General features: G+C 41.0%; 1 protein-coding gene across 1 annotated transcript in view; it reads left to right on the top strand.

Moving 5' to 3' along the window:
* The window catches only part of LOC141002169 (FHF complex subunit HOOK-interacting protein 1B-like), a 27,605-nt gene extending 1,945 nt beyond the window's left edge, over positions 1 to 25,660 (top strand). Inside the window, exons 3-7 of the mRNA XM_073473372.1 lie at positions 10,521 to 10,690; positions 11,348 to 12,739; positions 14,312 to 14,490; positions 15,051 to 15,213; positions 25,267 to 25,660. Of these exons, the coding sequence (XP_073329473.1) occupies positions 10,521 to 10,690; positions 11,348 to 12,739; positions 14,312 to 14,490; positions 15,051 to 15,213; positions 25,267 to 25,577 (2,215 nt within the window). The 3' untranslated portion in view covers positions 25,578 to 25,660. The remainder of the gene's footprint in view (positions 1 to 10,520; positions 10,691 to 11,347; positions 12,740 to 14,311; positions 14,491 to 15,050; positions 15,214 to 25,266) is intronic.
* Positions 25,661 to 25,956: the final 296 nt, after the last annotated feature.

The raw sequence follows: 25,956 nt of genomic DNA, 5'->3' as shown, positions 1-25,956 counted from the left end.
CACTGGTCGCTGGGATGCACAAAAGCTTTCTGGCAATCCTGGCAAGATAAGGCAGCTCTGATGCATGGCCCCTCCACCACACCAGTGGATCGTCTTCTGCTGGAATAGATTGCAGAGAGAGGTAGATCTTGATCTCTTCTCTCACTCTATTTTCTGGGGTGGTTGGAGTGTTGTCCTCTTCACCTCTCTTCTGTCTAGTTGAGGAGATCTTTTTCAACAACCCAGCCAAGCCTTTCCCCTCTGATGCCACTGGGGGGTCGCTGCTACTTTGTGGTTCCTCTCCAGTGTGTGCAGGTGTCAGCTTTAAAGCTTCCTGGACACAGCTGTCAACAATTGCTGGCTCAGGCTCATCCAAAAAGCTCATTTTGAAGCGGGGATTAATGAAGCAAGCCATTTTCATGACATTCTTTGCCCTCTCTGTGTACCTGCTGTTAAGGTCTTCTCTCATGACCCTTTTCATCTCCTTAGTCAAGGATGAGTTGTCATTATTTTCCACCAGTACCTCACAGGTGATTTGGTCCGGGACAGGCTTGACGGCTGACAGTGTCACTCGTGTCTCTGAGGCAAGTGCATCCGTAAACTTGCTCAGTGGCTCAAAGAGCTGGCACACTTGCTCCATGACACTTATGTCAGCATCCTTGGGCATCAGATGCCATACTCCCCTTTCTCCAGCCAGTGTAGCACAGATTGGTTGCTGTTGGCTGAGGAATCGCTCAATCATTTTGTAGGTAGATCCCCACCTGGTGACCACATCATGGATCAGAGCTTTCTGTGGCATGTTGAGGGCAGCTTGCTTTTCTTTCAGAGCCCTCCTTCTCTTCCAGCTCTGTGAGAAGCCTTGGACCAGATGACGGCAGGCCCGAACTGCTGTGTCCACTCTTTGAATTTTCAGAGCCTTTGAAATGGCCAGGTTCAAATTATGGCCAAAGCACCCAAGCCACAGTTCTGGGAAGTCCTCAAAAGCCTTTATCATGTTGGTTGCATTGTCTGTGGTTATGGAGACCAGGTCTGTCTTTTTTATTGCCCATTCCTCCAGCATGTTCTCAAAAAACTCTCTGATGTTTTGAGCTGAGTGATCGTCCGGGAAGAACTGGGTTTCCAAGCACTGAGCCTCAAGCTGCCAGTCCGGGGTGCGGTAATGAATGGTGAAGCTGATGTATGGTAGACCAGCTCCACTTTCACTTGTCCACAGGTCAGTTGTTGCAGCAAAAAAAATCCCCTGAGTTAAACTTTTGCATACATCAGCTTTAACCTGATTGTAGAGTTTGGGGATTTCAGTCTTGGAAAAGAAAATCCGTGACGGAACTTTGTAGTGAGGCACAGCAGTTTTCATCAGCCTCAAAAAGCCAGGCCTCTCCACAATTTGGAATGGCATCATATCCTTAGCAATGAAGAAAGAAATGGCTGCATCTAGGTCATTGGCTTTTTGTGATGAGGGCGCATAAGCAGCCTGTTTTTGAAACGCGTCCTTTAATGTCTGCGTTACGGAAGAAGAATGTGATGTACTGGCAGTAGCACTGGATTGGCCAGCAGACCCTCTCTGTGAAAAAAATGAATAGAAAATGTCATTATTAATTATTACTGTCATTTTTACTTAATACTAAGGGTGCAACCAACAGATCACAAAACTCACAATCTAGATCATGTCACTTTTGTGAGAAACAGGTTGGATAATTTTTTAGATCAAAACAAAACGGATTATTGTTAAATTAATTATGAATACTCTATTTTGGTTCTTATCTCTATCTAGACACTTGTTATATTCACCATTTTATATTATTCTTTATATATAGTCTATTCTACAAATAATCCACGAGTATTATATATTTCTGATATTACTTATATATATTGGCTGTCTGTCTCTGTCTCTGTCTGCTTGCTCGTCTGTTGTCAATGGACTCGGTCAATCTGATTGGTCAAATGGCTGCTGAGCCACAGGTAGACGCTGCTCCGGTGAACGGAGCTCAGATGAGAGTCAGTCATCTCAGTCAGTTTGCATTCACTAACTCAGTCCACCCAGTACGTGTTTGTCTCAAATCCTCCTCACTGCAGCTCTGCATCAATGTTTGGGGAATTATTAGGTCGACTTTAAAAAGTGAAATCTACAATTAATAAGCGGTTCAGATAACGTGTCAAATCACGGATCAACTTCGTTCAGTTATACCACTATCTGGTCAGTTTACATTAGTGACAGCAAATTAGACAGAGAAAACTCGACATATACACATCATGCACCTGAGCTTAAGGTTAACTTACCTTGCATTCGCTGAACTGTTGAGGGTGATGGTCACGCAAATGAGTAAATAAATTGGACGTGTTGCCGCCCCTCGCAACCACTTTTTTCTTGCAGCTCCTGCAGATAGGGCTGCCATCCTCAACCAGCTGTCCCTGGGCATTCTTATAGTAGCCAAAATATGCCCAGACTTCGGATTTAGTTCGCTTTGTAGGCGGAAAAATGGCTTGAGGGCTGCTATTATCACGTCCTCCCTCAGCCATGTCTTCTTCGCTACATAACAAGCGCACGTTGCACGCTGCGCCTGCGTAGGGAGACTTGGATAAAGTATCTCGCGAGTTTTCCACACCGTGGTTATCGACCGCGGCGGTTACCATGGTAATTAAAACTTAAACGGTAACCTTCACCGTCGGGAATTTTACCGTGGTTTACCGTGACACCGGTAACAGTTACATCCCTATTGGTAGGGCAAATCATTCATTCATGAAGATCTAGGTTCGCGGCTTTATTAAATAAATAGTACTTACACTATTATCATTACTTAGTTAACACGTAGAAAGTCTTGAAAGTGCCACCGGTGCATCATTATAATCCTATTTGTTGCTTATGCTAGTTCTGCCGGGCACCGTCAATAATTCCCTCAGTAACCTCCCCAGGAAGTTGTGGATAGAAAACAAACTGTATTGTGCATTTTGTAAAATTCTATGGCCAGTTTTGCCACTGTTATTTTGTCTTCAGGACTAAAACAACCCATCCACCTACCTGTGACTTTGTTCTTGGTATTTTATCACCAAGACCATTAAGAATTACAAGTTAACTAAAGTTTGTAATTGCAGCTCACCTGTCACAGCAAAACAATAGCCAACATTGGCAAAAATAATGTGGTATCAAATAATACTGAATTTATGTTTTGTTTCACCTAAACAGAAACAATAGTCTGTTAAAGCTGGGGTTAGTAATTCTGTTTTAGAAGCATTTTTTATTATATTTGTAGAAAATCTCTTAACATCCAGACAGCAATCAAAATATAAAATGCTTTGGGGGGAAAAAAACATGGTTTGTGGCAGTGACAGGGCTGTAATAATTTTGTCCAATCAATTTTAGCGACCCAAAGATATTGTATGGACAGCCTACCTGTCTATCAATCTGTCCTTACTTGCCCACTTGCGCTGACTCTGCCCATCACTCACTGCACGTGACTGGAGTCTACGCATCACACTGCTGGAGCTGTGGCGGAATGAGCTCGTTGTTTACAGACAAGAATGGCAGAGAAAGTACAGACATACTTTTAATTAGCAGCTGTACCTACAGCAGCTAGCACTGCCAAACAGAGCAAGAAAAGAAAGACCGAACTGGAGAAGGCTACAAAAGAAGTTGGACAGCTCAAGAGGTGAAAGGAGAGTTAACATTGGAGTGGCTGTTCAACGATGGAGACAACTGATGGAGTCGAAGGCCTGAAAACGGACGCCATGGTAGCTGTGTCTCTGTTGGACAGGTAATGAGCTGCTTTGTTTTGGTTGGGGAAAAGGAATTATTACTCTGCATTATGTAGTCAACGTAGCTAACGTTAGCTCCTTATATGGTTGTTGCATGTATTAGCCTAACACTAAAATCGTAAGCAACATCAGCTTGTAGCTAACGTTAGCTAGCTAGCTATGATAGACTACTGACGTATGAAACGTATATACATATAAGGTTACAGTTTACACGCAGGCCAACGTTTACACGTACCGTGGATCTAATCCATATAGCAGTGTTCACACATGCACTGCTACCCTGGGCTGTTTGGACATTAGCCAGACGAGCTGTATGTGAGAGGTGGACTAATTCTTGTGTGCTACACGTGTGAAAGGCCAAGTCCACTTTTAAGAGGTCATGGGAAGATTGCATACATCTGTGATTATGGTTTGTATTCTATTTGTGAGCCGATGTTGTGAGATGGTATTTATGTGATGTTCACAGCAGAACCATGCCCTGCTGTTTCCAATGGGTCCAGGGCGGCATTCCAAAGGGCCGCCATTCCGAACGTTCACTTTTATGTTTCAGAATGCCGGCCCTTAATTATTTTTGAAAAAAGGTCGCCATTCCGAACCTGAAACCCTAACCTTAACCATAACCCGGTCGGAATGGCGGACTGTTGGAATGGCGGTCCTTCAGAACGGGTGTCGCCCCCCCGTCTCCACTATTTCTGCAGAGTCTCTCTCTGACAGGTGAGTGTAACTTGATGCTGGTAGCAACATGGATCAGACCACTGTTATTCATGTAATATGTATTTTTGATGGCTACATTTCATAGATACATATGTCCTTATCTCATTTCAAGTTGGTTTGCTCTGTGTGCATGAATGTGTTCCTTAGCAGGGATACAATACAAAAAGGAGTGGCATCATCTCATTAGCTGCACCAGGAAAATGCCTCAAGTATTGGCTTGATTGGCCTACCACTTGAGCTATTGCATATTAGTAAGACATTTTTTAAGAAAGTAGAGTTTGTAGTTCAATTCATAATCTGACTGTCAGCTGACCACAGTAGAATGTGGGAAACATTGACCATAATTGCTGCACACAGTGCACCTACCAACCCCTTCAAATAATTGCTTGCCACCCATCACATAAGTTCCCAGGAGTCTAACCCCAGACTTCTATTTTTTACATTTTTACATAGCAACAGTCCTGTGTTGTCTTTTAGAGAATTAATATTTTTTTTATGCCCCATAAGCACATTCAAATGTAACTTTATGTCCTGTAAACACATTGAAAATGTACCTGTAAATATTTTTTTCATTTATTCATTCATTCAACCTTTATTGAAATCTCGAAAAATCATTGAGGGCAAGCCCTCATTTTCAATGATGTCGAGGGCACAAATAAAAAAAACAGAGTAGGTGTAAAAATCTGACAACAAACAGAAACAACAAACATAATCACAGAGCGAATAAACAGAATGGGTACATAAAAATGATAACAGATAATAAGCAATATGACAGAATACAAATAAAAATGAGGTCCATAAAAGATAAATGGCAGACAACCATACAGGACAGCACGTAGTTAAAAACGCTTACATTCACACCCTGAGTAGTTTGAAATCAAAGTCTTAAACTGACCTATAGGTATAACTGTATCAAGTTTAAATGTATGCTGTAAAATGTTCCAAGTGTATGGAGCACTGAAACTGAAAGCAGTTTTTCCAAATTTAGTGTTCACCCGCGGAACTTGGAGCATTATACAATCACTAGAGCGTGTTGAATAGTGACTCTGTGACCAAGAGCTGATATATGGTGGCATTTTGCCCTTCAAGGCTTCAAGAAGAAACAGAAACCAATGGCTGTCACGTCTTACTGTTAAAGGTGCCCATCCAACTTTTTCATATAGAATACAATGATGAGTGGAATAACTGTCACCAGTAAGGAATCTGAGGGCGGAGTGATAAATCGAGTCTTAGTGGAGTAAGAGTGGAGACACAGGCATGTCTATAGATAACATCACCATAATCCAGGACAGATAAAAAGACAGCTTCAGTGATCCGTTTCCTACAGAACATGGGGGAAGTAGTTCTGTTTCTGTATAATTTAAAAAAAAAAAAAAAAAAAAAAAGTCTTAGCTTGCTAACAAGTGTATTAATATGAAATTTAAATGTGAGTTTCTGATCCAACCAGATACCCAAATATTAGTATTCAGAAACCATGTCAATACTGTGTCCTGTTAGAGTGGTAACATGCAGACCAATGTCTGCGATAGCTCTTGCTCTTGAGAGTATCATGGATTTGGTTTTGTTTGCATTGAGGACTAATTTCAGGTTAAAAAGAGAATCTTGCAGTTTGTCAAAAGCTTGCTGGATAATTGTAATGGCTTTATGTGCAGATTTAGCACAGCAGTACAGGACTGTATCATCAGCATAAAGATGGGCTTTACAATTTGTTATAGAGGATGTAATATGGTTAATATAGACTGAATAAGACTGGACCCAGTATTGAATCTTGCTAAACCCCTTTAGACAATGGTATAAACACAGAACGATCATTTCCTACAGTCACACATTGTTGTCTGTGAGTCAGGTAGTCCTTGAACTAATTACAGGAGTTACAATCAAAACCAACATCACTTAACATCCGAGCAAAGCATAGTCAACAGTATCAAAAGCTTGTGTTAGATCCACAAAGAGGGCAGCACAGTGTTTCCCTTCATCAACAGCAGATTTAATATCATTAGTAACTGAGGTGATAGCAGTAGTAGTACTATGCTTAGCTCTGAAACCAGACTGGTGAGGACTCAAAACAGGATATATTGAAAGGAATGATTTGAGCTGATTATTGACTAATGATTCCAGGACCCTAGCAAGACAAGGCAGTTTAGCAATTGGTCGATAGTTGTTAATATCAGCTTTATCACCACCTTTATGCAGTGGGACAACATGTGCAGTTTTCCAGATCTTAGGGATAACCCCAGTAGAAATGGATAGATTAAAAAAGATAAGTAATTTCATCAGAAATAAACGGAGCACAGAGCTTTAAAAAATATAAACTATGTCTAGTTTATCCTGCCCAGTTGCTTTCCTTATATCTACACCTTGATGATGATATAATGCTCATGAGGCAGCAGCTGACTGTTAAAAGCAGAACCCGAGTACACCATGTCATATTGATTTCCAGCAGCAGCAAAATATTGTTCAAATCGTCACAAATATCTGATGATTTATCTATTTGGCAATTATTTAATGTCATACTAGAAGGTATAGACATAGAGGATTTGTTTTTATTTACATTTACTGCTTGCCAAAATTTGGATGGGTTTGTACTAGAGCTGGAGATTAATTCTATGTAATAGTTGGCCTTTGCTTTTCTCAATGAAGATATGCATTTATTTCTGAGTTGTTTAAAAGTTAACCAGTAGGCTTCCTCACCAGTACACCTTGATAAAGCCCAGGCTTTATCCCTTGTATTGGGTATCATTGATAGTTCTGAGCTGAACCAGGTGTTCGATTTATCTTTAACCCTGAGCTTTTTGAGGGGTGCATGTTTATCAATAATGGGAACTAAAGAGTTGGTGAAATGTTTAAGAGCCTGTTCTACATCCAGTATTTCAGTAGTATACTGTATATTACTGTTACTGTTAAAAAAGCCTGTTCATTAAAATGTTTTAAATTTCTTTTGATAAAAATTCTTGATGTTTATTTTGCCAATGCTGCCATTCTAATGCAGGCTACAGGGCAGTGGTCACTTAGACCAAGTACAAAAACTCCAGAGTCAGTAATTTTCTCCCTCCTATTACACAGAATCAGATCTATCAATGTTGACTTTGAGGGATCCTTCAAATTAGGTCTGGTCGGCTCATCAATCAGCTGTGCCAGATTAAAATCATCTAGAACCAGCATTTGTGAGTTACAGTACTGAGCAAGTATGTCTGCTAAATTATCAGTTGCGCTAGAGATAGTTGAGGGTCTGTATACACAACAATGATTGCAATATTACAAGATAAGTTAATTTTCAGAGCAATAAATACAAAGGAATAAGGTATAGTGACAGCATTTAAAACTGTGACAGATAAACCTGATTTTACATAAACAGCCACACCGCCCCCTCTTCCAACTCTGTCTATTCTGTTCAGGTTAGTAAAGCAGAGACACCTCTGAATCATTAATGCTCTGCTTGAGCCAGGTTTCTGTCAGAACGAAGATATCAGGATCAGTTTGTGATATGAGAATTTTCAATTCATCTAATTTTTGATTAGACTCACAGACTTCTGATAGTTTAACGTATCAAACCTCTAAGCCCTTTCTGCATTTAAAAGCATGTGAGTTGAAAATATGCTCTGGGTCACCACAGGGCTTACTGGCAGAATGCAACTTAGAGCAATGGATGGTAGGTTGTACAATAATAACATTTTTAGCTCTATAATTTGTAATAGAATTAGACATGTGATGTTTGGGGTGACCATTTGAGATCAAACAAGGAATATAAAATGCAGGAGCAGATACTGATAGTGAAAGAGAGGGACTCTGGCTGTCATACCTTCATGCACTGAATGCCTTTAGTTTTCCATCCTTATCCAGTTTTCTGTAATTATTATAATTTTTTCAGACATTATGGCTTTTCAGTCACAGGAGTTGATGAGTTGGACAGGTAAAGTTGTAAAGTAATCTGAAAGTTTCACTAAGCTGGAACTTCCTACTTGTATACCAGGTACTCCACAAAACATCTGGAAAGTAGAGCTTGTACACACTACTGTCACTACTGTCAAAATGCATAGTAAAAAAAAACACATGAAACCATGTAAATTACTCTGAAAGTGACATTTTGCTAACCCCCCCCCCCAAAAGTCAAATTGATAAATATGAAATGACTGTAAATGACACAATTCTGATGTGACAGAGGCTACTTCTGGATTTTTTCAGGAATATTTGTCACTGCATAAAATGCAACCAAAGTTGTTGTGTTATAATAAATTGAAAATAACTTCAAGGTCCTTGAAAAGCTGTATTTACTGTCGGATAAGTAATTGTGCTATTCTTTCTACAGGACAATCACTGCCATTCAGCAGAGGATTGAGACAGCACCGCCATCAGCAGCCTAACCTGTTGGCTAACACTGATCTGTGTTTATAATCAGTCAAGAAACCTCTGGATGTCCTTCCTGTATATAGTTGTTCATGCTAATTGTACTGTATATTGTCGAAATGATAAAAGGTATACTATTTTTGTTGTTATTTATTTACATGTGTTCCAAAAAATTCAATAAACAAGAGTTACCTAATTCAGTTGTTATTATTAGTGCATCATGTAAAGTGTAAGAACTGTGATGGTTTGGTGTTTATGCTGGAAGTGTAAAGAAAAGGCATTTATTATTTTCAAGACTTTATTCAAACAGTTTAGAAATAATGCAAAACAAGGAGTAAATACAGAACAACAAATAAATAGGTGTCAGGCAGAGTTCAGCACTTGATGTGATTGCTCCAAACGTAGTCCTTGAATTCTGGCCTGTAAATCAATAGATGAGCAACATGATAAGAGATTTTTATGGAACAGAGCTTGACTGTCCTCAGCATACTGTCAACATATACACTTTCAGTGGTGAATACTTTAGACATTCCTGGACAAAACTGTACAGATATCCAGTTTATATGACTTTTTTTCCATTTTATCTATTCATGCTTTTGACTTGAAGTACCAGCCCTTTCTCTTTACATTTTTCTACTGACTGTGTTTATTGTTATGCACCAAAACACAAATCCAATTTGTAAAAAACTACTTGGCAAAAAATGTGATTCTGATTAGGGCGCTTGTGTGTTCAAGTTACATGCCTGGTCAATATACTGTACAAACACAAGTAGTTTAGTTGTAGGTGGTGTTTATTAGAAAAAAAAGCACAAGCAATGTTCTACTTTAGATGCCGACCGGCTCATGTGCAATCCTTTGAGCTTGAAGATCTTCTACTCGACGTATGATCATCTGCTCCTTGACCTGTCGTCCTCCCATGTCCACGGCCTCTGCCTCCACTTCCTCAGACACTGCTGGTTGTCCACCTGTTGTCCTCTCTGATGTGATGATGTGCTTCGCTCTGGCGTGTCCTCGTCATCAGTCAATGATGCGCTCATTGTGGAAGCTCTAACATGCAAAACATCATATCATCATGAGTCCAATACAATATTCATGTTCGTCTGTGAATCACTGAGGGTAACACAAAAAACATGTAGCAGGCCCACCACTAATCTTGATGTTTTAGCTTTGCCATATCTAACGTTACCATAGCCAGCTGCTGCTAGCTAACCAGCAATGAGTTACAACATCAAAATACACTTTTAAAACAATTTGTCAATGCTAACAAAGCTAGCTTGACAGCTATCAGTACTGGCAATGGCTATGTTTGTTTACATTCAATATGATTATATTAGGTGTTTACTTACAGGCGAATGAGACATGAAGTAGTTACTTGTAGTTAGATGTTGTGATGAAAACGATGTACCGATACACTCTCCTCCCCACTGCTTGTGAGGACTCGGACTCCGTCAGCAGTTGTCAGACAGTGCGTCTTGGCGACATGGTTTTGGGAGAGAGGCCTGAGTGTAGGGGGCAGGGTTTACTGGCTGGATACTTTAAAAATCTAGCTTGGGCTTGACGGTTTTTCATCTTACCAACCCCAGCTTTAAGGTTTCTAGTAATGTGTATAGCCTGAATATGTAAACCATGTAAATCCAGATTAAATATTTTCTGTGTGTGTGTGTGTGTGTGTGTGTGTGTGTGTGTGTGTGTGTGTGTGTGTGTGTGTGTGTGTGTGTGTGGTTTGTTCCCAGGTATCTGCTGCCCTGCACTCATGTAATGCTGAGTCAGCGTCGTGCTATCAGGGAGACTGACATGTACGGGAAGTCAGCGGACAAGTTCCTGTCGCTGATCCCAGAGTGCTGCCGGCTGTATGCAGTGCCCTCTGCTGAGCGGGATGAGGACAATGCATTCTGGGGCAAAGGTGAGCAACAGACAACATCCTAGCTACTCAGGATGTTGTCAGGATCTGGATTAATATTGTAGCATACACACAAATTATCAATTTTTGCGCTTGAATTTCTGTATTTTTAATAACAGGAACTGAAATTACAGGTCTGTTCCAGAGTGTTAACAGTAGGCTAGCAGCTGTGTTATGATTTTGGCATCACCTGGACTCTGATGTGTTTTGTGATAATATATTTGACTTTGTTTTGTAGCAGTACTTTCCTGCTTTGGCTACTGACATGTGCACATACAGTACTGTGTAGCTTGGGCAGTACATCCTATTCAGTGAAAAACATTTTGTCTGCAATGAATAATCTGATATAAATGAGCTGTATTTCATTTAGATGAGGTTGCTGCATAACAATTTTGTGTTATCAGATCTCATTACCATATACTAACATTTTTACAATATTTATCAAGTTATGTTATTTAATGTCTATAAATTGAGAATCAGAATCAGAGTCCTTTAGAAAGACCACATTTCTACATATAAAATCAAACGCAGGCAAACGCTCATTGTGCTATATACGTATATATTTTTAAGCCTTGTGTAGCAGGTGAATTTGTTCTGATATTCATTGACCTGTGGTGTTTGAAAGTAAACTGTTTGTGTCTGTGTTATGTCATCCTACAGTACTGAACAGTACCAGCACAGAGTCTCCAGCCCCACCCAGACCCAACACCCCATCTCGATTATCCTTCTTTATCCGCCAACAGAGCAGTGGAGGTGGAACGGGTGGAGGGGGTCCTTCCACCCCCACCAGCACAGAGCCGCTGCAGTCAGGTCCTTCCAGTTCCCAACCCCTGTCTCCTGACAGCCCAATGCACCAGCAGCAGGCTCACTCAGACTCTCTGGACTGGGACTCAGGTTACCTGGAGTACCTCAAAGACGCCCGGCGGGGCATCGAGCTTTGCTCCTGGGCCTGCCGCGACTGGTCGGCTCCCTATGATGGCGAAAACCCCTCCCCAAACACAGTCCCTCCACCCCCACCTCCACCTACCTCCAACCCCTCCATGGCTATGTTCCCTGAGCACTTCTCTTTCCAGCAGGGAGGAGGCAGTAGCACCCCTCCAGGCCAGCAGAGGGCGGCCATTGTGGCCGCAGCACGATCAGAGTGGAGCAGCTCAGAGCGGGACAGCGGAGAGTGGGATGTTACGATTGGTAAAAACAACTGCATCAGCCTCACACCACGTTCCAAGAAACGCAGCCTGCAGAGAGAGGAGCTCTTGCCAAAGCCTGTTCCTTGTCTTGTTCCCTCCTCCCCGTCTTTAGCCTCTCCTCTATCGACCTCTCACCCCAACTTGTCCCCAGCTCCTCACATTCCAACTTCTGCTATCACTGTTAGCTATCAGGCCATGTATAATGGGACAGGGGGGCAGGGGGACGGGTGCTCAGACAATCGGGACAGAGGACTGGAGGTAAAGAAAGTGAAGAGAGACTTGGGGGAGCAGCAGTATTTGGATGAAAATGCAAATCAAAATGGATCTCTTGTCACCTGCCCCTCCCAAAGCTGCACCGCTCTCCCACAATCCATTTTTAGCAACAGTGAAATGAGTGAAGTAAAACCTCTTTGCCAGATTCCTTCTCAGAGCTCCATCAGCCAGCCAACCTCTGACACCAAACTGCTGACCAGCGACACCTCAAACTCACACAATACATCCTCGGATCTTCCAGAAGCCAACCAGGCACAACAATCTGTAGAGAGTCTCATCCAGGAGCTGCTGGAGCAGGCACCAGGAGGGCCACAGCTCCCCGCAGATTCAAATGGCCAGGGCATCAGCATCGAGGCTTTCACACAGGAGCTGAGGGAACTGGAGGACCGGGTGAAGGAACGCAGCAGAGAAGCCTGTCAGCTAGAGGAAACTGCCAGAGAGTCCCTCTCCGCTGAGCGGCAGGAGGAGGAACAGCACCTGTCTTCGGCCCTGGAGGTGAAGTTGATGGACGACACAAAGGGAGAAGGATCTGTGATGGGCCTCTGTAGTCCGGCTCGACCACTAAATCAGCCTGCCTCTCAGCCATACACAGGTGAAAGTCAGTTTGTTGATGTCATTCTGTTGCTGCATATGTGTTTTCAATCGAGAGTAGAGCTACTGTTGGAAGCATGATGACTTTATTGGTTGTATTTTTGTTATCAATGCCTAGTTGTGCACGTCATCATTGAGGGGTGGTATTTTGTTTTCATTTTATTGGCGTGTACCTCTCTCTCTGACTATTCTATATGTGTGTACACAGTCATGGATCTAATATAAAAAGAGGAAGATCCAGAAAATACAGTGCCATTTAGAATTTAATATTAGGGCTGTGTCCAAAATCTTACAACGATGCATATTGCAATACAGCACATTTTCTGTAAATTTAACCTATAACTTATATTAAATTCCTATTTCATATTTAATTTAAATTGAACACTTTATAAATGAAATGTACCAGAATGACTCCAAACGTGTCAAATTTACTATCCACCATGCTTGTTTGTGTTACTTTCATGCATTTGTCCTGCCTGCATGAAAACAATTATCAAAAATATTGCCGTAAATAGTTTGATTTGTGCCACGACAAAGTAAACAAAATTGCATAAAATGAAACAATAATTTTTTTTCTCTTGTCACATGATATATGTTATATTGCACAGCCCTATTTGAAATGTTTACTTTTTTAATTATAAAAGTGGTTAAAATGGCTAAATCATTTATTTCATTGTATTTCAAATAATGAATAAGAAATTCCCCAGAAGATGATTGTGACATTCGATAACTTCTTGGCTATTTTTTCATCAAAAAGCTACGGACTGGCTGTTGTTCACATCAGTTTCTGGGTCAGTCTCATCCTTCTGAATTTATTATTGTCAATGACACTGTATGGGTGTATGTCCCTTGTGATAATAAAACTGAAGGCATTTAGGGGCCAGTTAAAAGAAGCTTCTAAAATAGGTAGTGAGGTGTGTGGTACAAGAAGCCATCTCCTGCATGTTTCAAAGACTACTTAGGCAACATTATGCAGGGTAATCTGAGGTCCAGCTTCATGCTTTAACACTTGGATAACATTTCTAGCAGCAGGGTCATTCCATGCCAACTCACCCAAAATCCAGAACTTTTCCTAGTTCATGTCATGGATTTTCTTGAAAAGAACGCTTGGAAAACTTCTATTTATCGGGTTCATTGGACCTGGCAAAATCCTATATCTTAACTATTCTGTGTTTGTGTATTTAAAGCCTCACCAATGGTTTAATTTTCACTGGAGAGACCCTAAGGAAACTTGCCAGCATGTATTCATTGAAATAGTTGTTGTTGAATGTTTACAGTAATCAAATTAATAACAGAAAGTCACTTTTAACCCGAGATATTAATTTTCTGAAATATCTCCACTAGTTATCACTTTTTTGCAACCATTGGTTCTGTGTAGTATTAATGCAGTTCTATCACATCTAGAAGTTATAATTTAATTTTTTTATTTAATTTGGTCCTGCATCAAAAAAAATTGTCACACAGCTCTTGCTAAATATAGCTTCTGAGCGGAAAAAAACACTTATTGAGTTATTTTGACTGTACTTGTCTTGTATCTTTCTGTTCAGTGATCCATCAGTCTCCCTCTCTGCAGGTCCATTCATGGTGGTTCTGTTCGCGAAACTGGAGAACATGCTCCAAAACTCGCTCTATGTCAACATCCTGCTCACAGGCATCGTGGCTCAGTTGGCCTGCTATCCTCAGCCCCTCCTTCGCTCCTTCCTGCTCAACACCAACATGGTCTTCCAGCCCAGTGTCAAGTCACTGATACAGGTACACTGCACCAGGCCAAACTTGGGATATATTGGCCGAGGCATGTTGTCTATACTATCTACTGAACTTAGCATTTCTAGACAAGGTACTCAGTAAAAACTGGAGATGACGCTTTTGAGTCTCCTGGTTTTAGACATCATTGTTCACTTCCTGCCCACCTCACTTCTGTGCAAGGTTTTCTTCCAAAAGCATCAATCAACAATCAATTTGCATAGAGTTTCTTATCATTGTATTTCTGTCCATGAATACATTATACTGAATACTGCATTGTACAAGAACAAAAGTGCACTTTTTTTGGGAACACAAACAATTTCAATGACAGCCTTAGGGTAATGGTAATTTGTTCTCAGAAGAGCAAAATATTCACCTTCTTCCCCTTCATTGCTTTAATATAGTGGAGTTTAATGACCATTCCAGCCTTTGAGCCAGATGGTGCAGCTTCAGATTACAAGTCAGATCCTCTATGTCATAAATAAAATTAACTGTGTTAAACTAAAACAAACCATCTGCTTTTGCAAATCAATTAGAAGTCTGACAGCTTTTTCCTTGAATTTCCCCAGGTTCTTGGTTCTGTGAAGAACCGGATCGAGGCATTTGCAGCCTCCCATGAGGACTTTCCAGCCATGCTGAAGAAAGCCCAGCAGTACCTGGTGGCCCGAGGCAAAGTTGATTGGACTGACTCGCCTGCAGCAGTTCCTCCCCTGCGGCGCTCTGATTCACTAGGTGAGGAGGGAAACTGGAAACTGGAGAATCTGCATTCAAATCAGGCAGACTACGACAGCTTTGAGTCAGGTTTTGCCATTTTATGCCTTTCCTTTCTCGTAGGGCTGGGCGATATGGCTTGAATCTCTGATTTTTTCACACAAAACTCGATTTACGATTTTAACTGATTTTTTTTCCTTCTTAAAAACAAACTACAAATGACAAAGAAATTATTCAAAGTATTGCTTTTATTTTAATGCTTTTATTGTAAACAAAATGTCCCTGCCATTGTAAACAGTGCACCTTCAAACTCATACACAGGACACACACACACAGGGCATGTGTACCATTATGATGAATCATGCATGAACATTTTGTTGGAATAATGTATTAATTTGATTAAAATGCATTAATTGCGGACTTCCGGCGGAGCGTTTTCAAGATGGCGACATAGGTAGAAAGCTCTCCCGATCAATTTAATAAAAAAACCCACCAAACTACGAATATTGCTATCACAAGAAAGTAAAATGACATAGAATGAGTGGGACAAGAAGCAAGACGCGGGGAAATAAAAATCAGGTAAACAAAATTCAAGACGAAGAGGAGGGGAAAGAAGCAACGAACAACATCACAGCTAACGCTAGCATGGAGGAATCCGACAGTGAAGAGGTGAACCTCACAACGACCAAAGCCATTCAAAACTTGAGCAAAGACATTCAAAACATGTACAGAGAATTCAAGCAAGATCTAACGGACTTCAAGAACGACATCAAGCAGGAGTTTAATAACTTCAGAGCGGAGACAAATCAAAAAGTACAAAGTGTTGCTAGCGATGTCCGCAACCACGGTATAAGGTTAACTGAAGCGGAGCAACGAGTGGAAGAAACGGAGACCGCTAACACCGAGCTGAGGGATGCTTTGCTCGACTCACTAAAACAGCAAAAACTGCTTCAAGACAAAGTAACGGACCTGGAAGGAAGATCACGCCGTAATAACATTCGCATATACGGCATTAGGGAGGGCACCGAAGGAACCTCCATGATGGCGTTTATTGACAACTTTTTGAAGACGGAACTGGCGCTGGATAGCACAGCTGATTTACAAATCCAACGAGCCCACCGGTCTATTGGCCCAAAACCCCAGGATGAAGCAGTCTCCAGATCTATCCTAGTCAACTTTCAGAGGTATGACACCAAGGACAAAATACTGAAGAAGGCTTGGTCAAAGAAAATCACTTGTGTCGGGAAACCAGTCACATTTGCACACGATTTTCCCACAGAAATTAACAACAGACTCCGGGAGTATAGGGATATAAAGAAGACCCTTAAAGAAAAGCAGATACGTTTTCAGACCCCCTACCCCGCCCGGATGAAAATCCACTGGGATAACGGACCGCGCCTCTACAACAACGCAGTAGAAGTATGCGAGGACATGAGAAAGAGAGGCTTTCAGCTCGACCTGCCGCAAAAAACTACCACCAACTGGGAGCAGAAACTCACCCAGGGCGCATGCTGGAACAGACAGGACGGAGATCGATCCACACGCATCCGGGAGAGGCTCAAAGATTTTCATCGGCAATAACGTAAACATCACAGTGGAGCTCACGTGACCGGTTATTATTATTATTACCCCCCCCCCCCCCCGCGTCCCCCACAGGAGTAAACTTGATCCGGAGGAGAGTGAATGACTGTTCGGCTCAAGAGGAGAAGGACACTTTGCTATTTGCAAAGAGGGAGCCCCTACACAAGTAGGACTTATTCTCCACCAGAGCATGAGTAGGTGTAGGAAGAAGACAGGGCAGTGTAAGACCCTGAGGTTGGAAGTCAGTGTTGTTCTTACTGTTCATGTAAGTGTTTTTTTTTGTTGTTACCACAGTACATATGTTCATAAAGCCAGCACATGTGGATTAATCTATGGTTATGGGGTGTAGCAATTTGACAATAACTTCTTGGAACGTAAATGGCTTAAATAATCCTGTTAAGAGGGGTAAAGTAATGGCAAAAATAAGAAGAGAGAATAATAAAATTATATTTTTGCAGGAAACCCACCTATCTCGAAATGAACATGAAAAATTGAAAAAATTTGGATACAAAAACACATTCTACAGCACATTCAAATCAGGCCATAAAAGAGGCGCTGCAATTTTGATACACAATTCTGTTAATTTCGAATTAATTAGGGAGATTGGGGACAGTGAAGGCAGATATATACTGGTGCAAGGTAAAATAGAAAACCACCTGACTACACTCATTTCAGTTTACTTACCCCCACTAAGCGATCAAAACATTACAAAAAAGCTCCTTGAACTGATTGGCTCAGAATCACAAGGCACACTAATCTGCGCAGGGGACTTTAACACAGTAATGAATGGCAAATTAGACACGTCTAACAGTAAGAGAAATATAACTCCTCAAACTAAAGTGCTGAAGAAAGGGCTGGACGAGGTGGGTTTACTTGATATTTGGAGGGATCTTCACCCGTTAGACAAAAGTTACACCTTCTACTCTGCTCCTCATGCAGTACATTCAAGGATAGACTATTTTTTTATTTCTCAAAATGATAGACATAGAATTCTGAATTGCGAAATTGGAACTAGAGATATTTCAGATCACTCACCACTCTATCTGAAATTATATCTTGACAGTAGATCGAAGAAAACTACTTGGAGACTGAATACAAGTCTGCTTAATGACAAATCTGTCATAAAAGATGTGAAAACTGAAATTAAGATTTTTCTTGATCATAATGACAATGGAGAAGTGAACCCAAATATATTATGGGATACTTTAAAGGCAGTTGTCAGGGGCAAATTGATATCCCTCAGTACAGCAATCAAGAAGGCAAAAGAAAATAAACTAAAACAGTTTGAGGACAATTTAAAAGAACTGGAAAAGCAACATTGCAAAAACCAAGATCCCCAAACCCTGTTAAAAATTAAGAAAATTAAAAATCAGATATCAGACATCTATAAAGAGGAACTTGAGAAAAAACATAAATTTTTAAAACAGTCATACTACGAAGTGGGCCCTAAGGCTACAAAATTACTAGCAAAAAAAGTACGCAAAAAACAAATGTCCCAATCGATATACAAAATATCAGACTGTAAAACAGGACAAATATACCATAATTTAGAGGAAATCGATGCTGCTTTTCAATCATATTATAAGAACCTATATTCGCAGCCAGTGCTAGAAACTAAAGACAATATAAAAACCTTCCTAGACTCCTTAGATCTACCTACAATTGGAGATCATCAAAATAAATGTTTGACATCACAAATTACAGAAAAAGATATGGAAACAGCACTGAATAAGCTCAAAAATAATAAGACACCAGGAAGCGATGGACTACCAGCTGAATGGTACAAAATATTTAGAGAACAGCTGAATCCAATACTTCTTAACTCTTTTAATTGGACATTAGAAAATAAGTCATCACCACCTTCATGGAGAGAAGCGATCATTTCTGTTATCCCCAAGGAGGGAAAGAATAAATTATTATGTAGTTCGTATAGGCCAATCTCCGTTCTAAACCAAGACTATAAACTATATGCATCAATAATGGCCCGAAGATTGGACTCATTTATGCCAGAATTAATTGATAGTGACCAGACTGGGTTTATCAGGGGGCGTCAAACACATGATAATATCAGACGCTCTCTTCATATAATACAAAACATTAGGAAAAATAAAATAAATGCAGTGCTGGCAAGCCTAGATGCGGAGAAAGCTTTTGATTGTGTTAGCTGGGAATATTTATTTTTAGTCTTGAAAAGATTTGGATTCAATGAAAAAGCTATCAACAGTTTTAAAACATTATATTCTGCCCCTACAGCAAGAATTAGGATAAACGGAAGCCTCACTGATCGCATAAATTTGGAAAGATCCACACGTCAGGGATGCCCTTTATCGCCAGCCCTTTTTGCGCTTTACCTGGAACCTTTGGCACAGGCAATAAGAGAAAACTGTAACATACAGGGTATTTTGATTGGTAATATGGAACATAAAATAGCAATGTACGCAGACGATGTCTTACTTTACATTAATAACCCAGAAAAATGCCTTCCTGTCATTTTAGATCTCCTTGATATATTTGGCACATATTCGGGTTATAAACTCAACATACAGAAAACCCAGGTATTAACCTTTAATTATATCCCCTCACTGGAGCTCAAACGTAGAATGCCAATTGACTGGTCTCGAAAAGTAATTAAGTATTTGGGAATTTGGTTGACTTACTGTCCTGATGAATTGTACAAAAAAAACTATGAATCTGTGAACAAAAAAATCAAAGAAGACCTTGGTAACTGGACATCTTTTTTACTAAGCTTCAGTGCAAGAATTGACCTTATAAAAATGTCTATTTTACCTAAACTATTATATCTATTTATGTCACTGCCTATTAAAATTCCAACTAGTCAATTTCATGAATGGGACAAGCAAATTTCACGTTTTATTTGGAGAGGGAAAAAACCAAGGATTAAATACAGCACATTGATTATTAACAAAGAAAGAGGTGGCATGTCTCTCCCTAATCTCAAGGATTATTACCATTCTGCCCAGTTAAAATATGTGGTTCTCTGGTGTGATGATGGATATGAGGCAAAATGGAAGGACATGGAAAGAGAATGCAGGGGCATCCCTATACAAGCAATGATTGGTGATGTCAAATTAATGACAGCATTTCAAGAACATTTGAGTCCATTTGTCTTGTTTACATTACACACCTGGTTTGGGGTTGTGAAGCAATTCAACTTGTGGAACCAATTGAAAAAAATCAGATGGGTTGGACATGACACAGACTTTAAACCGAATGGTATGGACGCCAGGTTTAAGTACTGGACAAGTATGGGTATTACTACCTACTGTAATATAATGGAAAAAAACACGCTACAAAGTTTTCAAGCACTGAAAGAAAAATATAACTTAGAAAACCTGGATTTTTTTAGATATTTACAAGTACGTCAATACTTTATGAAAGAAGTCCGAGGAAAGGAAACTACAGATTCAAACGAAATAATACAACTAATAATACGGGCATATAATGGTACCTGCCAATCTATTATTTCAAGACTTTACCAAGGCATTGCTGAGAGCAGAGATAATACCACAACATACATCAGAGAGAGATGGGAGAGAGAATTAAATGACAAAATAACCTGTAAACAATGGGATAATATGTGTGGCAATGCTTTTTCCACTTCCTGTTCTATGTATTGGCGCGAATTCTGTTGGAAGAACCTTGTTCGTTTTTTTGTAACACCTAAAATGAAAACATATTCAGTTACAGCGGTTCACAACTGCTGGAGGAAATGTGGAAATAAGGAGGCAAACCACTATCACATTTTCTGGAGTTGCCCAGGACTATGTCCTTTTTGGAGAGATATTGTGAAAACCATACAACAGATATTGGGACAACAGATTCCTCTACCATTTACAACTCTTTTTTTAAGTGATTTACCTGATGGAATGACAGAAAATGATAAATATCTCTTAAGGATAATGTCTGCAGCAGCAAAAAAAGCTATCACCCGTAAATGGCTGCAGTCAGACCCACCCTCAACCTCTAACTGGTTAGAGATTATTAAAGAAATTCACCAGATGGAGAGACTAACCTTCCTGCTCAGACTAAAAAGAGACATGTACTACGCAAGATGGGAAAAATGGTTGGCGTTCTTGACGAATGAGGAGGGTCGTTCATGATCCCTCCTCCCTTTTTCTTTTTTTTCTTCTCTACTTTTATTTCATTATCCTGCCAATCTATCTGTTTGATATGATGTTTAACCGCCAGATACTTTTCAAGGGACACATACTGTTTGATCTGTGCAGATCAAAATTATATTTTCTGCTTGCCCTCAAAGGATCCAGTTGCCTGGCTATGTTATTCCTCACTTGAATGTACTGTGATGTTGTCATGTTTGACTATTCCTGACATAAAAACTAATAAAATATAAGTATAAAAAAAATGCATTAATTGCATCATACATTAAGGGGGCTGTTAATGTAGATTTTCCCAGTGGAGCATTAGCCATTTAGTCTCCTACCTATAGCGTTGTGCAGCCTGTGTCCACAGCACTGGAGGTTTGGCTACCCATTGTCTTTCAGAGCTTTGATCATGTTGGTGCTGCTGTCTGTTGTCATAGAGATGTGTCGGTCTTCAGCAAGATTCCAGGAGCTCAGAGCATCTTTTAGGCCCTGGGCAATTAGATCACTCTGTGGTCTTTGGGGAAGTAAGCTGTTTGGAGGCAGACACTTCGCAGAGCCCAGTTGTCGTTGATAAAATGCAACGTCAAACTCATGTAGGGCTGCATGGTTCGGCTGTACCATAGGTCTGTTGTAGTGGAATAAAATGACACCCCCTCCAGCTCCCTAGCGATCTTTTCACGTGTACATTTGTACAGGTGAGGCAAGGCAACTTTGGCAAAATACTTGCGGCTTGGTAGCACATAAGATAAGATGTTCCTTTATTGATCCCCCTTGGGAGAAATTCACAGGTAACACAGCAGCACAGAGGGAAATAAGAAGCAGCACAAGAGTAAGTCTCAAAAAATAGAGACGATAATAAAGAGATATTGGAAGAATAAAATAACAATTTGATTAAAAATATAATAAAAAATATTAGAATAAAGATAAACATACTATATACAGTAACTGTCCTTGTATGTACATGATGTGTGCAATATATAATAAATGTGCCTGTGCAAATCTGTGCAGGGTTCCTGGGATAATAAATAACAAGAAGAAGAAAAAAAAAACAATCATTCTTTGTGACAGTGAAGTGTATGGTTGAGTCCTAAATCAGTGGAAAAAGGAGGTGTTGGGAGCTGTGGTGTTGGTGTTGTGTAGTCTGAACGCTGATGGTATGGAAGAGCCCCCCAAGCACTTTGAGGCACGTGGTTAGATGAGTCTGTGGCTGAACATGCTCCTGAGTTGCCTCAGCTCGGTGTAGAGAGGATGAGAGGGATTGTCCATTATAGCTTGCACCTTTCCTCTTATCCTCCTCTCTGTCATCGCCTCCACACTGTCCAGTTTCATCCCCACCACAGAGCTGGCTTTCCTCACCAGCTTGTTCAGCTTGATGGCACCACCGCTCCCGATGCCACCTCCCCAGCACACTGCTGCAAAGAATATGACCACCACACTACCACAGACTGGTAGAACATTTGTAGCAGCCTAGTGCACACATTGAAAGACCTGAGCCTCCTCAGAAAGAACAGCCTGCTCGTTCCCTTCCTGTAGAGGGCCTCAGTGTTGTCTGACCAGTCCAGTTTATTGTTCAGATGCACCCCGAGGAACCTGTAGGTGTCCACCATCTCCACCCCCTCCCTGTTTATGGAAACAGGTGTTGTGGGGCTCTTCCTAGTCCACCACCAGCTCCTTGGTTTTCCCGATGTTGAGCTGAAGGTGGTTCCTGCCACACCATCCTACAAAGTTCTCGACTAGTTCCCTGTATTCCTCCTCCTTATTGTCTGTGATACATCCAACAATGGAGGAGTTGTCAGAGAACTTCTGCAGGTGGCATGTCCGGGAGTTGTAGCAGAAGTCAGAGGTGTGTAGAGGGTGAACAAAAACGGTGAAAGAACAGTTCCCTGGGGTGTGCCAGTGTTGCTTGTCACCACATCTGACAGACATACTGTGGCCTGTCCGTGAGGTAGTCTAATCCATGCCACCAGGTCCTGATCAACCTGCATCACTGAGAGCTTCTCAGCCAGCCGGACTGGCTGGACCGTGTCGAAAGCACTAGAGAAGTCAAAAAACTTGATCCTCACGTGCTTTGTGGTCTCTTCAGGTGTGTGTAAGCTCTGTGAAGCAGGTAGATGATGGCATCCTCCACGCCGATGTCAGTCTGGTACGCAAACTGCAGTGAGTCCAGGCGCACCAGGGGCCTGAGATGCTGCAGGACCAGCCTCTCAAAGGTTTTCATGACATGTGACGTTAGAGCCACAGGTCTGAAGTCGTTTGGAGCACTGGGGCGTCCCTTCTTCTTCACTGGGACTAGGGATGTAACGGTTACCGGTGTCACGGTAAACCATGGTAAAATTCCCGACGGTGAAGGTTACCGTTTAAGTTTTAATTACCATGGTAACCGCCGCGGTCGATAACCACGGTGTGGAAAACTCGCGAGATACTTTATCCAAGTCTCCCTACGCAGGCGCAGCGTGCAACGTGCGCTTGTTATGTAGTGAAGAAGACATGGCGGAGGGAGGATGTGATAGTAGCGGCCCTCAAGGCATTTTTCCGCCTTCAAAGAGAACCAAATCTGAAGTCTGGGCGTATGATTTGACACGTTATCTGAACCGCTTATCAATTGTAGATTTTACTTTTTAAAGTCGACCTAATAATTCCCCAAACATTGATGCAGAGCTGCAGTGAAGAGGATTTGAGACAAACACGTACTGGGTGGACTGAGTTAGTGAATGCAAACTGACTGAGATGACTGACTTTCATCTCAGCTCCGTTCACCGGAGCAGCGTCTACCTGTGGCTCAGCAGCCATTTGACCAATCAGATTGACCGAGTCCACTGACGACAGACGAGCAAGCAGACAGAGACAGACAGCCAATATATATATAAGTAATATCAGAAATATATAATACTTGTGGATTATTTGTAGAATAGACTATATATAAAGAATAATATAAAATGGTGAATATAACAAGTGTCTAGAGATAAGAGCCAAAATAGAGCGTTCATAATTAATTTAACAATAATACTTTTTGTTTTGATCTAAAAGATTATCCAACCTGTTTCACACAAAAGTAATATGATCTAGATTGTGAGTTTTGTGATCTGTTGGTTGCACCCTTAGTATTCAGTAACAATGACAGTAATAATTAATAATGACATTTTCTATTCATTTTTTTCACAGAGAGGGTCTGCTGGCCAATCGAGTGCTACTGCCAGTACATCTCATTCTACCTCTGTAACGCAGACATTACAGGACGCGTTTCAAAAACAGGCTGCTTATACCCTAAGCCTTTTAATATATAATAAATCTATTTAAATATAAATCTTGGTGAAATTATTTCAATTTATCAGTGTATCAGTGTTTTTTCAACGTTTTGAAGACATTTTAAAAATACCGCGGTATACCGATAACCGTGATAATTTTGGTCACTATTACCGTGGTGTGAAATTTTCATACCGTCGTGTATATATAACGGTATTGACAAAACATTTGACATTGACTTTGGCTCTGACTTGCTTGCTGTCGTGAGCCTTTGGCTACGGTTAGCATAAAGCTAATCAACTCACAACATTACTCGTCAATTGTGACCACAAACCGCCTGCTTTATTAGATTCACGGTTATTTCAACTACACAGCCAATTACTACCACACCTTTAGATTATCAGCTACGTAAAACTTGCATTGGAGGCTCACCTGTCCAGGAGAAGAACAGCAAGCTCAGTATCCAGCTTCAGCCCAATGCTATCGCTAAGCTCTCTCCACCTCAGATATGCTTGTCCAATGTTTACACGTGATTTATTCCGCCTATTGTCACTCTCCCTCTTAGACTCTCGTTTCTCTACATCGGTCATCCTTTTTTTGGCTTGCTTAGCCGTGTACGCTTTTGTTGGTAATGCCGGGATAGCGGCTTTTCCTGCCGGGACGTCCGCCGTTGCACCTTCACCACCGATTGAAGGTGAACGCGCATCGACTTTGGTTGAGCAACCAATAGGAGCGCCCAAAACAGCTTGCTTTGTAAAATGAACTGTGATTGGCTGAACACTGCTGTGACGGCACTGATTTTTTAAAGCCTGAATACAGAGCCAAGAGGAGACCCAGAAGTCCAGTGTTCTGTCATAACACTGTGAATTACAATATGCTGAAAGGTTATTATTGATTTTTGACCAAATGACGCCAGAAATAACTTACACACTCCAGCTTTAATGTAATCCGATGTATTTGACCTAAAACATAAAACACATTTTATGAACATAAAATATGTGTTACCATATCAACCAAAAGTAATAAAACACAACAAAACCTAGTCGGCTTTTCATTTCATTTCAGGTCACATGTTCTTGTCATCACTGTGATGACTTGTAAACTTCATGTTTTTTTCTTGTTCCAGTGAAGAGTCGTAAGCCATCTCTTGGAGACCTGATTCTTCGTCACACCAACAGCCCGACCCGGGCTCGACATGCCGCTCAGCTGGCTCTTGCACATGTACGGGATGGTGGCCAATCACTGCACAGCGCCCTATTCAGGGGTGGGGGAGGCGGAGGGGCCTCCAGCCTGGAGAAGCAAGCCGAAGCACTCCGAGTGAAGAATGCTGTGTACTGTGCTGTCATCTTCTGTGAGTTCCTCAAGGAGTTGGCAGCCCTGGCTCAAGAGCACGCTGTCACTCTGCCTTTCCCTAACAGCCAGGAGGCAGAGGAATAAACTGTAAATGCCATTTCTTTTTGTTTAGGCTGTAAACAGAGTTCTATAGGATTCTATCATCACCAGAGGACAGACTGGAGTACTGAGACTTTTCTGTCACTGAAGTGGATCATCTGCAATGATACAGACAGAAAGCATGATGAAAAAGGTGGATGTTTTTTTTTTTTTTAAACTAAAATCATTATATGATACCTATAGGACTGGAAGAATTTACTCATCTGTAAACTTATATGCTATTGTGCATATCATGTATTATATTTACATTCTATACAAAGAAAATCTCAGTAAATGCTTGAGATTTGGGAGCATGTACATACACATACCATGTCATGGTATTAAGTGACACAGTAAAGCCACAGATAAAAGAATTAGGTGCACA

This window comes from Pagrus major, chromosome 9, assembly GCF_040436345.1.
Source record: "Pagrus major chromosome 9, Pma_NU_1.0".
Lineage (NCBI taxonomy): Eukaryota > Metazoa > Chordata > Actinopteri > Spariformes > Sparidae > Pagrus > Pagrus major.
This window is presented reverse-complemented; position numbering and strand designations above follow the sequence as displayed.